Source organism: Crinia signifera, chromosome 4, assembly GCF_055691185.1.
Source record: "Crinia signifera chromosome 4, ASM5569118v1, whole genome shotgun sequence".
NCBI classification, from domain to species: domain Eukaryota; kingdom Metazoa; phylum Chordata; class Amphibia; order Anura; family Myobatrachidae; genus Crinia; species Crinia signifera.
The window spans coordinates 4,770,067-4,782,566 of NC_139220.1; the positions used below are offsets into that span (position 1 = coordinate 4,770,067).

General features: G+C 47.0%; 1 protein-coding gene across 5 annotated transcripts in view; it reads right to left on the bottom strand.

Annotated features, from left to right (window-relative positions):
* Window positions 1–12,500, bottom strand: part of SOX5 (SRY-box transcription factor 5) — a 210,015-nt gene that overhangs the window by 46,382 nt on the left and 151,133 nt on the right. For all 5 annotated transcript variants that reach the window (XM_083180809.1, XM_083180812.1, XM_083180810.1 and 2 more), the window contains 2 exons: window positions 7,352–7,472; window positions 535–614 (listed from right to left, as the gene is read on the bottom strand). In XM_083180809.1, the coding sequence (XP_083036935.1) occupies window positions 535–614; window positions 7,352–7,472 (201 nt within the window). The remainder of the gene's footprint in view (window positions 1–534; window positions 615–7,351; window positions 7,473–12,500) is intronic.

Sequence of the window (12,500 nt, forward strand, 5' to 3'; positions counted from 1 at the left end):
TTGTGTAATATCCATCCCGCGTGGTTAACCCCTGCACTGCGCCATATCCAGGCCAGTCCCTGTGTAATATCCATCCCGCGTGGTTAACCCCTGCACTGCGCCATATCCAGGCCAGTCCCTGTGTAATATCCATCCCGCGGGGTTAACCCCTGCACTGCGCCATATCCAGGCCAGTCCCTGTGTAATATCCATCCCGCGTGGTTAACCCCTGCACTGCGCCATATCCAGGCCAGTCCCTGTGTACGCCGTGCATTCTAACAATGGGCTCAGTAAGCCTGGCCTGCAACACGTCCCACCTGACAGTATACGCAGTGTATTTATCACACATTCGATGGCGTGGTGACTGATCACTTATCTGGCACTGGCCGGGAACGGGTTAATCAGCTCTCAGCGAGTAAGGATCATGTGATCACAGTACAATAAGTGAATTGTCATTGCCTCTTGTTGCTGACACGCTATAACAGATGGACCCCCCCCCCCCCCCCCCCCCCCGCAGCCCCCACCCTCGGCCCAGGAGCTTGTCTGAGGTCTTACCTGTAACTGCAGCTGGCCCAGGCTGGGAGTTGCTGCAGCCGCCATGGTGGTTGGAATCAGCTGCATGGGGTAAGGGTCACCTGAGGAATAACAGAGGCGTCAGTACCAATGATCGGCTCCAGCCGCCTATTGTGCGGGAATAATGACGCCTCTGCTGTGCGCCCCTTCCCCCAGCGCTCATCACTGGAGCCGGGAGAGGAACGTGAGCGGACAGCACTAAGACATCAGGGCGGAAACCTAGGGAAATGGGAGAAGTGGTACCGAGCGCTCGGGCAGCTCCTCGCATCGCAGCCATGACAGCGCAGGGCGGAGATAGCGCTAACGTGAACCGCAGCAATGTATACCAGATAGACCCCCCCTTCCCATGTCATCACATGATACATTGTTGCAGTGTCACCCGCGAGTGTCACCCGATAAACCGACCTGGATACGTTTGTTGCTGTTATTTAATCGGTAAACAATAATGGGACATGTAGAAGGTTGTTTCCTGGGGCAACGGAGGCAGTGTTGGGTGGGGCTGCGATAATGACGACCTGATTCCAGTGTGTGCAATTAGTGAGGCCGGTTGTGTCTGACCCACTGATATGATGATCTCTGCACACAGTATGGCAGGATACGGAGAACAAATGCCCCCCGGGACCGCGGACCGATATACGACCACATCTAATGTCACAAAGTTCATGTATAAGAGATCAGATAGTGCAGAGGATGCGCCCGTGCGGACAGACAGCGGGGCGACGGAGATTGTGCATTTCCAACGTCCCACTGATGTGACCACGGCACAGACTGGTAATCACTTGGGCACTATACGGGGGACTGCTAATGACGGACAGTTACCTATAGTAACAGGGGCTATAACCTCATGTGTGCCCTGCATGTCTCATCACCTATAGTAACAGGGGCTATAACCTCACGTGTGCCCTGGATGTCTCATCACCTATAGTAACGGGGCTATAACCTCACGTGTGCCCTGGATGTCTCATCACCTATAGTAACGGGGCTATAACCTCACGTGTGCCCTGGATGTCTCATCACCTATAGTAACGGGGCTATAACCTCACGTGTGCCCTGCATGTCTCATCACCTATAGTAACAGGGGCTATAACCTCACGTGTGCCTTGCATGTCTCATCACCTATAGTAACGGGGCTATAACCTCACGTGTGCCCTGCATGTCTCATCACCTATAGTAACGGGGCTATAACCTCACGTGTGCCCTGCATGTCTCATCACCTATAGTAACAGGGGCTATAACCTCACGTGTGCCTTGCATGTCTCATCACCTATAGTAACAGGGGCTATAACCTCACGTGTGCCCTGCATGTCTCATCACCTATAGTAACGGGGCTATAACCTCACGTGTGCCCTGCATGTCTCATCACCTATAGTAACAGGGGCTATAACCTCACGTGTGCCTTGCATGTCTCATCACCTATAGTAACGGGGCTATAACCTCACGTGTGCCCTGCATGTCTCATCACCTATAGTAACGGGGCTATAACCTCACGTGTGCCCTGCATGTCTCATCACCTATAGTAATGGGGCTATAACCTCACGTGTGCCCTGGATGTCTCATCACCTATAATAACGGGGCTATAACCTCACGTGTGCCCTGGATGTCTCATCACCTATAGTAACAGGGGCTATAACCTCACGTGTGCCCTGGATGTCTCATCACCTATAGTAACGGGGCTATAACCTCACGTGTGCCCTGCATGTCTCATCACCTATAGTAACGGGGCTATAACCTCACGTGTGCCCTGCATGTCTCATCACCTATAGTAACAGGGGCTATAACCTCACGTGTGCTCTGGATGCCTCATCACCTATAGTAACAGGGGCTATAACCTCACGTGTGCCCTGGATGTCTCATCACCTATAGTAACGGGCTATAACCTCACGTGTGCCCTGGATGTCTCATCACCTATAGTAACGGGGCTATAACCTCACGTGTGCCCTGGATGTCTCATCACCTATAGTAACGGGGCTATAACCTCACGTGTGCCATGGATGTCTCATCACCTATAGTAACAGGGGCTATAACCTCACGTGTGCCCTGGATGTCTCATCACCTATAATAACGGGGCTATAACCTCACGTGTGCCCTGGATGTCTCATCACCTATAGTAACAGGGCTATAACCTCACGTGTGCCCTGCATGGCTCATCACCTATAGTAACGGGGCTATAACCTCACGTGTGCTCTGGATGTCTCATCACCTATAGTAACGGGGCTATAACCTCACGTGTGCCCTGATGTCTCATCACCTATAATAACGGGGCTATAACCTCACGTGTGCCCTGGATGTCTCATCACCTATAGTAACAGGGCTATAACCTCACGTGTGCCCTGGATGTCTCATCACCTATAGTAACAGGGCTATAACCTCACGTGTGCCCTGCATGTCTCATCACCTATAGTAACAGGGCTATAACCTCACGTGTGCCCTGGATGTCTCATCACCTATAATAACGGAGCTATAACCTCACGTGTGCCCTGCATGTCTCATCACCTATAGTAACAGGGGCTATAACCTCACGTGTGCCCTGGATGTCTCATCACCTATAGTAACAGGGGCTATAACCTCACGTGTGCCCTGGATGTCTCATCACCTATAGTAACGGGGCTATAACCTCACGTGTGCCATGGATGTCTCATCACCTATAGTAACAGGGGCTATAACCTCACGTGTGCTCTGGATGTCTCATCACCTATAGTAACAGGGGCTATAACCTCACGTGTGCCCTGGATGTCTCATCACCTATAGTAACGGGGCTATAACCTCACGTTTGCCCTGGATGTCTCATCACCTATAGTAACGGGGCTATAACCTCACGTGTGCCCTGCATGTCTCATCACCTATAGTAACGGGGCTATAACCTCACGTGTGCCATGGATGTCTCATCACCTATAGTAACAGGGGCTATAACCTCACGTGTGCCCTGGATGTCTCATCACCTATAGTAACAGGGGCTATAACCTCACGTGTGCCTGGATGTCTCATCACCTATAGTAACAGGGGCTATAACCTCACGTGTGCCCTGGATGTCTCATCACCTATAGTAACAGGGGCTATAACCTCACGTGTGCCCTGGATGTCTCCTCACCTATAGTAACAGGGGCTATAACCTCACGTGTGCCCTGGATGTCTCATCACCTATAGTAACAGGGGCTATAACCTCACGTGTGCCCTGGATGTCTCATCACCTATAGTAAGGGGGTATATAACCTCACGTATGCCCTGGATGTCTCATTACCGAGCATTAATTTACACTACAAAGGATTTCAAATATTAGGCAACACTAATGGAAGGAATCGTACTTAGACGTCTGATAATAGCAATCCCGTCCTATCGCCATACCGTGCGCCAACGTCAGTCATTTATACATCTATCCGCAAACTCTCATACGGGCTGATTATATATATATAGAAACAAATGGGGTTATCGGAGTGCGCTTCTAACAAGTACCAACTAGCCAATTTGTACAGTTAGTCCATTCAGCTGACACAATTATCAGGATTTCAAGGAAAAGTTGTTGTCCGTTCTTCAGAATAAGTTGGAAACTCCAATCAAATATATAATTCTTTATTCAAAAAAACCGACGCGTTTTCGTCACATAGGACTTCATCAGGTGTATGGCTTCCAAAGATGTTTCTTACGCTCCCAATAGGTATTTAATGGGAACGAATTTTCAGGTGTTAATATGTGTATGATGTTCTGAGGGTTCCTCTTCCTCTTGTTTAATTGTGTGTATGTTTTAGCCAATGAGCTTTATTTAGAATTTGATAAAGGTAATTCTTTCAACCATTATGATGGAAACGTGAGCCGTTATTACAGTAATCGCTAGGGTAATCAGGGGGGGGGGATTATTCCCACTCAATTGATCTTTTGTGGCAACTGGTTCAAACCTTCACTTCCCTGGATAATACACCAGATAAAAGTAAGAGATTGGACCATTGGATTAGGGTATAACACCCCTATGCTCTTACTGCCGGCAGAACCATTTCTGACATTTTTATCTGGTGTATTATACAGGGAAGTGAAGGTTTGAACCAGTTGCCACAAAAGATCAGTTGAGTGGGAATAATCCCCCCCCCCCCCCCCCCTGATTACCCTACCGTTTACTAGGGAACCCTCAGAACATCATACACATATTAACACCTGAAAATTCATTCCCATTAAATACCTATTGGGAGCGTAAGAAACATCTTTGGAAGCCATACACCTGATGAAGTCCTATGTGACAAAACGCGTCGGGTTTTTTGAATAAAGAATTATATATTTGATTGGAGTCTCCAACTTATTCTGAAGAACGGACAACAACTTTTCCTTGAAATCCTGATAATTGTGTCAGCTGAATGGACTAACTGTACAAATTGGCTAGTTGGTACTTGTTAGAAGCGCACTCCGATAACCCCCATTTGTTTCTCTGCATACCCTAGGCTCTCACTAACAGGAGAACCTTATCGGAGGAGCTGCTACCCTGTAGGAAATCTAGCGCACTACGGAGGTTCACCCTTTTGTTTATATATATATATATATATATATATACACATATATATATATATATATATATATATATACACATATAGGGCAACACTGGGCAGCTGCATCTGGTATCACTCCCCACTGCTTCCTACATAATGAGGATATGGGGACACCCCCTACATCAGGCATGTTCAAACTGTGGCCCTTCAGCTGTTGTGAAACTACACATCCCAGCATGCCTTGCCATAGTTTTAGTATTCCTTAATAGCAAAACTGTGGCAAGGCCTGATGGTACTTGTAGTTTCACAACAGCTGGAGGGCTGTAGTTTGGACATGCCTGCACTACATGATGGAGGTATGGGGGTCATTCCCTACATGATGGAGGTATGGAGGTCATTCCCTACATGATGGAGGTATGGGGGTCATTCCCTACATGATGGAGGTATGGGGGTCATTCCCTACATGATGGAGGTATGGGGGTCATTCCCTACATGATGGAGGTATGGGGGTCATTCCCTACATGATGGAGGTATGGGGGTCATTCCCTACATGATGGAGGTATGGGGGTCATTCCCTACATGATGGAGGTATGGGGGTCACTCCCTACATGATGGAGGTATGGGGGTCACTCCCTACATGATGGAGGTATGGGGGTCACTCCCTACATGATAGAGGTATGGGGGTCACTCCCTACATGATGGAGGTATGGGGGTCACTCCCTACATGATGGAGGTATGGGGGTCATTCCCTACATGATGGAGGTATGGGGGTCATTCCCTACATGATGGAGGTATGGGGGTCATTCCCTACATGATGGAGGTATGGGGGTCACTCCCTACATGATGGAGGTATGGGGGTCACTCCCTACATGATGGAGGTATGGGGGTCACTCCCTACATGATGGAGGTATGGGGGTCACTCCCTACATGATGGAGGTATGGGGGTCACTCCCTACATGATGGAGGTATGGGGGTCACTCCCTACATGATGGAGGTATGGGGGTCACTCCCTACATGATGGAGGTATGGGGGTCACTCCCTACATGATGGAGGTATAGGGGTCACTCCCTACATGATGGAGGTATGGGGGTCACTCCCTACATGATGGAGGTATGGGGGTCACTCCCTACATGATGGAGGTATGGGGGTCACTCCCTACATGATGGAGGTATGGGGGTCACTCCCTACATGATGGAGGTATGGGGGTCATTCCCTACATGATGGAGGTATGGGGGTCACTCCCTACATGATGGAGGTATGGGGGTCACTCCCTACATGATGGAGGTATGGGGGTCACTCACTACATGATGGAGGTATGGGGGTCACTCCCTACATGATGGAGGTATGGGGGTCACTCCCTACATGATGGAGGTATGGGGGTCACTCCCTACATGATGGAGGTATGGGGGTCACTCCCTACATGATGGAGGTATGGGGGTCACTCACTACATGATGGAGGTATGGGGGTCACTCCCTACATGATGGAGGTATGGGGGTCACTCCCTACATGATGGAGGTATGGGGGTCACTCCCTACATGATGGAGGTATGGGGGTCACTCCCTACATGATGGGGACGCGGGGGTCACTCCCTACATGATGGAGGTATGGGGGTCACTCCCTACATGATGGAGGTATGGGGGTCACTCCCTACATGATGGAGGTATGGGGGTCACTCCCTACATGATGGAGGTATGGGGGTCATTCCCTACATGATGGAGGTATGGGGGTCACTCCCTACATGATGGGGACGCGGGGGTCACTCCCTACATGATGGAGGTATGGGGGTCACTCCCTACATGATGGAGGTATGGGGGTCACTCCCTACATGATGGAGGTATGGGGGTCACTCCCTACATGATGGAGGTATGGGGGTCACTCCCTACATGATGGAGGTATGGGGGTCATTCCCTACATGATGGAGGTATGGGGGTCACTCCCTACATGATGGAGGTATGGGGGTAACTCCCTACATGATGGAGGTATGGGGGTCACTCCCTACATGATGGAGGTATGGGGGTCACTCCCTACATGATGGAGGTATGGGGGTCACTCCCTACATGATGGAGGTATGGGGGTCACTCCCTACATGATGGAGGTATGGGGGTCACTCCCTACATGATGGAGGTATGGGGGTCACTCCCTACATGATGGAGGTATGGGGGTCATTCCCTACATGGTGGAGGTATGGGGGTCACTCCCTACATGATGGAGGTATGGGGGTCACTCCCTACATGATGGAGGTATGGGGGTCACTCCCTACATGATGGAGGTATGGGGGTCACTCCCTACATGATGGGGACGCGGGCGCTGTACAGGATCACACACTTACTGCATCCGGCCTTGTAGCTGAAGCCAGGCGGTATGAGGAAGCCTTGCTGTGCTGCTGCTGCCAGCGTCCTCTGGTCAGGGGGGAACACAGGGATCATAAGGGGGGGCAGCTGGCCCTGGACCTGCGGAGCACAAACACAAACCCTTTATAATGCTGGTCACTGCTGTGACATCACACTGCGTACAGGCTGCTGTGACATCATACACATATATACCTATATAGCACAGGGTATGTATCTATCCCTATATAACACTGCGTACAGGCTGCTGTGGCATCATATACACACATATATACCTATATAGCACACGGTATGTATCTATCCCTATATAACACTGCGTACAGGCTGCTGTGACATCATATACACATATATATATATACCTATATAGCACACGGTATGTATATATCCCTATATAACACTGCGTACAGGCTGCTGTGACATCATATACATATATATATATCAATATATAGCACACGGTATGTATATATCCTTATAGCGCACACGTTACGTATATATATCCCTATAGCGCATACACAGTATGTATATATCATTATAGTGCACACACAGTATGTATATATCCCTATAGCGCACACACGGTATGTATGTATCCCTATAGCACACACGGTATGTATATATCCCTATAGCACTCGGTATGTATATATCCCTATAGCACACACGGTATGTATATATCCCTATAGCACACACGGTATGTATATATCCCTATAGCACACACGGTATGTATATATCCCTATAGCACACGCGGTATGTATATATCCCAATAGCACACACAGTATGTATATATCCCTATAGCACACACGGTATGTATATATCCCTATAGCACACACGGTATGTATATATATATATATATATATATATATATCCCTACAGCACACACACGGTATGTATATATCCCTATAGCGCACACACGGTATGTATATATCCCAATAGCACACACAGTATGTATATATCCCTATAGCGCACACACACACAGTATGTATATATCCCTATAGCACACACGGTATGTATATATATATCCCTATAGCGCACACACGGTATGTATATATCCCTATAGCACACACGGTATGTATATATCCCTATGGCACACACGGTATGTATATATCCCTATAGCACACACAGTATGTATATATCCCTATAGCGCACACACGGTATGTATATATCCCTATAGCACACACGGTATGTATATATCCCTATGGCACACACGGTATGTATATATCCCTATAGCACACACGGTATGTATATATCCCTATAGCACACACAGTATGTATATATCCCTATAGCGCACACACGGTATGTATATATCCCTATAGCGCACACACGGTATGTTTATATCCCTATAGCGCACATACGGTATGTATATATCCCTATAGCACACACGGTATGTATATATCCCTATAGCACACACGGTATGTATATATCCCTATAGCACACACGGTATGTATATATCCCAATAGCACACACAGTATGTATATATCCCTATAGCACACACGGTATGTATATATCCCTATAGCACACACGGTATGTATACATCCCTATAGCACACACAGTATGTATATATCCCTATATAACACACACGGTATGTATATATCCCTATAGCGCACACACGGTATGTATATATATATCCCTATAGCGCACACAACGTATATATATATCCCTATAGCACACAAGGTATGTATATATATATCCCTATAGCACACACGCGGTATGTATATATCCCTATAGCGCACACACGGTATGTATATATATATCCCTATAGCACACACACGGTATGTATATATCCCTATAGCACACACGGTACGTATATATCCCTATAGCGCACACAAGGTATGTATACATCCCTATAGCGCACACACGGTATGTGTATATATATATCCCTATAGCACACACACGGTATGTATATATCCCTATAGCACACACGGTATATATATATATCCCTATAGCGCATACAAGGTATGTATATATCCCTATAGCGCACACACAGTATATATATATCCCCAGTGGTCGAAGTGGGGCGGTATACGGGGGTATGCCATACTGCCACTTTAATCCCCCTCAGGATGCTCTCTGATCACTCAGCAGCGCATATTGTGCTTTTGTAATACCCCTGTACAACGGGGCAGTCTGGCAGGGGACGTTGATGGACAGGGGGGTGTCCGAAGGTGCGCACTATATTCACTCTTTACTTTTCCATACCCCCACTTCAAAATTTCCATACCCCCACTTCAAAATTTCCACTTCGACCACTGTATATCCCTATAGCGCACACACAGTATGTATATATCCCTATAGCACACACGGTATGTATATATCCCTATAGCACACACGGTAAGTATATATAACTATAGCACACATAGTATGTATATATCCCTATAGCACACACGGTAAGTATATATCCCTATAGCACACACGGTATGTATATATCCCTATAGCACACGATATGTATATATCCCTATAGCACACGGTATGTATATATCCCTATAGCACACGGTATGTATATATCCCTATAGCAAACACACGGTACATATATATCCCTATAGCACACGGTATGTATATATCCCAATAGCACATACACGGTATGTATATATCCCTATAGCACACACGGTATGTACATATCCCTATAGCGCACACATGGTATGTATATATCCCTATAGAACACGGTATGTATATATCCCTATAGCACACACGGTATGTACATATCCCTATAGTGCACACACGGTATGTATATATCCCTATAGCACACACTGTATGTATATATCCCTATAGCACACACACGGTATGTATATATCTATAGAACACACACGGTATGTATATATCCCTATAGCACACACACGGTATGTACATATCCCTATAGCACACACATGGTATGTATATATCCCTATATAGCACACACGGTATGTATATATATATCCCTATAGCACACACGGTATGTATATATCCCTATAGCACACACCTGGTATGTATATATCCCAATAGCACGCACGGTATGTATATATCCCTATAGCGCATGCACGGTATGTATACATCCCTATAGCGCACACACGGTATGTATACATCCCTATAGCGCACACACGTATGTATATATATATATATATCCATATAGCACACACAGTATGTATATATCCCTATAGCACACACGGTATGTATATATCCCTATAGCACACACACGGTATGTATATATCCCTATAGCACACACACGGTATGTATATATCCCTATAGCACACACGGTATGTATATATCCCTATAGCGCACATACGGTATGTATATATCCCTATAGCGCACACACAGTATGTATATATCCCTATAGCGCACACACGGTATGTATACATCCCTATAGCACACACAGTATGTATATATATCCCTATAGCGCACACACTGTATGTATATATCCCTATTTCACACACACACAGTATGTATATATCCCTATAGCACACACGGTATGTATATATCCCTATAGCACATACGCGGGATGTATATATCCCTATAGGACACACGCGGTATGTATATATCCCTATAGCACACACAGTATGTATATATCCCTATAGCACACACGGTATGTATATATATATATATCCCTATAGGACACACGTGGTATGTATATATCCCTATAGCACACACGGTATGTATATATCCCTATAGCACCCACACAGTATGTATATATATCCCTATAGGACACACGCGGTATGTATATATCCCTATAGCACACACAGTATGTATATATCCCTATAGCACACACAGTATGTATATATCCCTATAGCACACACAGTATGTATATATCCCTATAGGACACACGCGGTATGTATATATCCCTATAGCGCACACAGTATGTATATATCCCTATAGCACACACACACACACACGGTATGTATATATCCCTATAGGACACACGCGGTATGTATATATCCCTATAGCACCCACACAGTATGTATATATCCCTATAGCGCACACAGTATGTATATATCCCTATAGCACACACACACACACACGGTATGTATATATCCCTATAGGACACACGCGGTATGTATATATCCCTATAGCGCACACACGGTATGTATATATCCCTATAGCGCACACACAGTATGTATATATCCCTATAGCACACACACACACACACGGTATGTATATATCCCTATAGGACACACGCGGTATGTATATATCCCTATAGCCAGGGGCGAATTTAGGGGTCAGGCCGCCCCTAGGCACAACATTTTTGGCCGCCCCCCCCCCCCCCCATTTTAATGTAATCATTATTAAGTTAAGTCCCAACTTGCCAGTAAAATTAGCCTAGAGATAAAACATTTCGCAGCGGGAAGTCGGCGTCTGCACAAGGTGACTTGCACACTATATAGCCTATGAGTGCCGCCCACCCACCAGTATTATCCTATCTCCCTGAGCTTTTGGAAGCCACCGGGCGTCAGTTATATATTTTAAGCACTAGCCAGCCACCAAACACATAATATATATATATACAAAGTTAACTGTAGCCCACCTCAAAAAATGTTAAAGCAGTCTGGACTGTATGGAAGACCCGGAGGGAAGGTGGCCGGGAGTCAGAGTATTTGCAGTCTCTCTCTGTCTCTCTTACACTGACTGAGAGTGCAGGGAGGTTCGCGCCGCTCAGCTGCTTTCCCTTCCCTTTGGATGCACAGAAGCCAATAGGCTGTGTGAACACAGCAGCCAATGGGCGCCGGCGGCAGTGAGCCTCAGCAATCCAGCGGCGGAGCCGGACGCACAGGGGGACCATAGGATGAGAAGTCGGTGAGATGATGATTTACTGTGTACACTGCATGGCAGAGCGGGTGGGCAGCGGTGGGTGACGAGCGGCGCTGCCGCCGACATATGATGAATCATGCCGGCGGCGGCGCTTGTCACTTGCCGCTATCCACCTGCTCTGCCATGCTGCTATTTAAAAGCATGACAGCCTGCCGTGCCGCCCTCAATTGGTGCCGCCCTGACGCCCGTGCCTCACGGGCCTAGGCACAAATCCGGCCCTGCCTATAGCACACACAGTATGTATATATCCCTATAGCACACACACACACACACACACAGTATGTATATATCCCTATAGCACACACACACATACAGTATGTATATATCCCTATAGCACACACGCGGTATGTATATATCCCTATA